We start from the raw sequence: 3,420 nt of genomic DNA, 5'->3' as shown, positions 1-3,420 counted from the left end.
AGTAGGAGTTCGTTAAAAACACAAGAGTATTTATTTCGACTTCCTTCCTATAATTCACTTTATTTTATCAGAGGCAATTCTGTTCTGTCACTGTACTAGACACACATAGTCACTAGTGTTCATAAAATCTCCCATCAAGTTAAATAAGAATTAAAAGGAGCTAAAAGTCAAGTGGTGATCTGTGTGCAAGGAGGCCTTGTATGCTCACATCCCTGAAAGCAGTCCATGTTTTCTCCTGGGGGTATTTCTTGGCTTTGGCCTCATTTTTGCTTTAGGGAAGACAAGGCCTCTTCTCCAAGCTCGCCTGGTGCTGTCTGACCGCCGAACACTTGTGTGTTGACCCAGTGATACCTGTCCACCCGACGCCCAGTGGGCCTGCACCACTTAGAGTTCTTGGTTACTGGGTGGTAAGCTCCCCCCAGGAGGCACCCACGACCCTCTGCAAGATGCTTTCTCCGGGGGAGGCAGAGCCACGGCTGAAAGGGCGGTTTGAGGTTTTCGACCTGGAAAGGAACAAAAAAAGACAGGGAAAACAACTTATGAAGATCCCTGGACTAATAGGCAGCTCAAGACTGTAAGCTCTCAAAAGTGAAACCAAAGTCAGTAGTCACCTACAGAAGATTTCCAGCATTTTATATACCTGAGGATCATCATTAATTTTTATCTATCTTTAACAAGATGCATTTTTTTCTTACATGTATTTGGAGGCTTTGCCTGAGTGTGTATCTAAACCATGTGCATGCCTGATGCCCATTGAGGCCAGCAGAACCCAGAGAAGGGTATCAGACCACCCATGACTTTGGTTATAAGTCACAAAAGTGGGTGCTGGGAGGAATCTGGGTCCTCTGAAAGAGCAGCCAGTTCCCTGGACGGCTAAGCCATTTCTCCAACACCTAAAATGAATTCTTAAGTGAAACTAAAAATATTTAAGCTGTGTTATTGTAAAGACTTTTATGTAAGCTGTTTAGAAAGCTGAGGTAGGAGAATAAAACGTTTATGACCTTTGGGGGGAAGTTAGTGAGACTATCTCTCAGAAAAAGGTAACCAGATAGGACTGAAAACAGGGCTCAGCATGTAAGTTAAGCATCACAATAGGTTCATTCTGAGTAATAAAACCTACTAAAGCCAGTGAGGGGGCACACATCTTTGATCACAGAACTCAAGCAGGTGAGAGGCAAAAGGTTCAAAAATTGCAGACCCAGCCTGGGCAACTTAGGGAGTTGCAGACTTAAAAAAAAAAACAAAAAACAAAAAAACAAACAAACACTAAATAGTACAATTTAACCTGAAGTTAATGTAGAAGAAAACACAGCTGCCTTCAAGTGCTCTGAAAAGAAACAGGGCAACAAAAGCTCATGTCACTTTCAAGAACTCAGCCAAGCGACGAAAATATTGAAGAGGTAGGGAGACAAGAAAAGAGTCTGCCAAAACACTGAAGTCAGAAAGAGGACTTATCTTTTATCATTTCCCTGGTTTCTGCTCCTTTTTAGAATGTTCTAGAATAGAGGGAAGATATGCTGTACACAATGCTGCACACAACCTGGTAGACGCTCTTCGGGTTGTTCACTTTGGGAATGACTTGGGCCTCCCTGCCAGAGCTTTCTTCATCAGAAGATGTGCCAGAAGAGCAGTCTCCCGTGGCTCGGTTAACTGCACAGCTGATGTGCTGAGCCAATTCCCAGTTCTCCCATTTACCTTTAAAAGAAGCAATTGTAAAGGGATGCTTTTTCTCACCATACCTAAGTAGGAAAAGAAAACGTTCATTTGAGAGTCAACGCCTCACAAATTTGATCTCTATTTTAAAGGTCCTAGTTATTAAAAAAAAACAAAAATAAAACAAACAAAAAAAAAAAAAACATGCTGAATGATATTATAACCTGAAGCTCCTTTGATGGAACAGTTGGGAAGCATATCCTGTAACCACAGCCTTAAATTGGTCAGAAAACAAACAAACAAACAAAAAACCCTTTGTGTTTCTTTTGGCTCAATTAATGGACTGAATCGCCCCCCATGTTAGATGATCCCTCTGACTTCCGCAGGGTTCCTACGGTACTTAAAAAAAAAACGGTAAATCTGTGGTCCGCCCGTGGTAGGTTGCAATGACCCGAGTCACGCTGCAAATATACTGCAGTGCCTTTATGCTTGTCCAGTCAACCATCCCTAATGGAAATGTGTGTTGGCGAGTAAAAGTTTGCATCTGAAACCATGATCAAACAGAGTTCTTGTTGCTAAGCCAATGCTTTGGGCATCATCTTTCCTAAAAGGTACACAGAGCTGGCTAAGCCACCTGAGGTTTCTGGGGACACCAAGCATACAACCAGGAAGTTACTCACCTACAGCACACCTCATAGGGATCGACCCATATGGTCATCTCCTTTGGAAGACCCAGATGAAAAAAATTCACATTACTCTCAGAACAAGCCCTTTCTAAAACAGGGTCTTTATTCTCACTGTTGTTTATCCTGATACACCTGAGGAGGGTATAAAGCAAGAGAGGCAAACAAGGCACGATGTTTAATATTTCAGCAGGAAGTTACACATGACAGACGGACGCAGCTCTTGCCCTACCCACTTCGCATCCTCCTCTACCCTGCACGATTACAAATGAAAAACTCCATTAGCTTCTGCTGTGACTCAGAATGGGTGTCTCGACATTAGATAGGCCACCAGACATTCATAGTCTTTTTTGTTTGGTTGGTTTTTGGCAGACTAATGCACCTAGTTACACAGGTCTGTGGCGTGGTGTTCACCTATACATCATCTACCACACCTCCTTAAAGCCATGTGCAAACAAATTCATAGACGCCCATCAAAGGCTCCTTACTTGGAGACAGACAACACACGTTATTGTGTTCCTTGCAGATGCTATTGGTGATTAATTCCTCCCTCCCCCGGCCACATGAGCCCTCACCTAAAAGCCTGCCCCTTGGAAGGGCAGTCAGGGTGCCAGTGACCTCTGTACTTTTCAAACAAGACAGTCATCAGCTTTAGCGCGAAGGCTTCAATCTGCTGGGGACTCAGTTTCTCGTGTTTCTTCACCAGTCTTGTGACAAAAAAAACTGCTGTTGCGATTTCATCTCTCATGATGCCGAAGCAGCCTGTGGAGAGACCTGAAGCCACGGGAAGAAAGCAAGACAGGATGGTGGAGGAGCCAAGGATTAGCTTAGCAGCAAGAGTTAACTTCCTGCTGGAGATTTTATATGCCTTAAACTTAAATCGGTTTTTTTTTTTTTTTTTGCTTTTTGGGGGGAGGGGGAAGTCCCCAGAGAACTAAGACTATCAACACAACAAAATACATCTTCAGCCTTCCTGTTTTCATACTTACCTAAAAGAGAAACAATGTTTTTAAAGTTTCGAGCACTTTCGCCAATCAAGATGAGACAAAGTAGTATAGTAAGCTACCAATGTGCAGAGTGGCTA

At 43.1% G+C, this 3,420-nt stretch overlaps 1 protein-coding gene across 1 annotated transcript; it reads right to left on the bottom strand.

The window, feature by feature from the left end:
• Nucleotides 1–260: 260 nt before the first annotated feature.
• BTG4 (BTG anti-proliferation factor 4) lies at nt 261–3,084 on the bottom strand (the record flags this gene model as incomplete). Its single annotated transcript, XM_080930655.1, has 4 exons — nt 261–503; nt 1,541–1,739; nt 2,334–2,471; nt 2,912–3,084. The coding sequence occupies 4 exons, from the start codon at nt 3,082–3,084 to the stop codon at nt 261–263; spliced, it is 753 nt and encodes a 250-aa protein (XP_080786781.1).
• Between the last annotated feature and the right edge of the window lie 336 nt (nt 3,085–3,420).

This window comes from Micromys minutus (genome assembly GCF_963924665.1).
Source record: "Micromys minutus genome assembly, chromosome: 16".
Taxonomy (NCBI): Eukaryota; Metazoa; Chordata; class Mammalia; order Rodentia; family Muridae; genus Micromys; species Micromys minutus.
The sequence above is the reverse complement of the archived record's forward strand: the minus strand, read 5'-3'. Positions and strand labels throughout refer to the sequence as shown.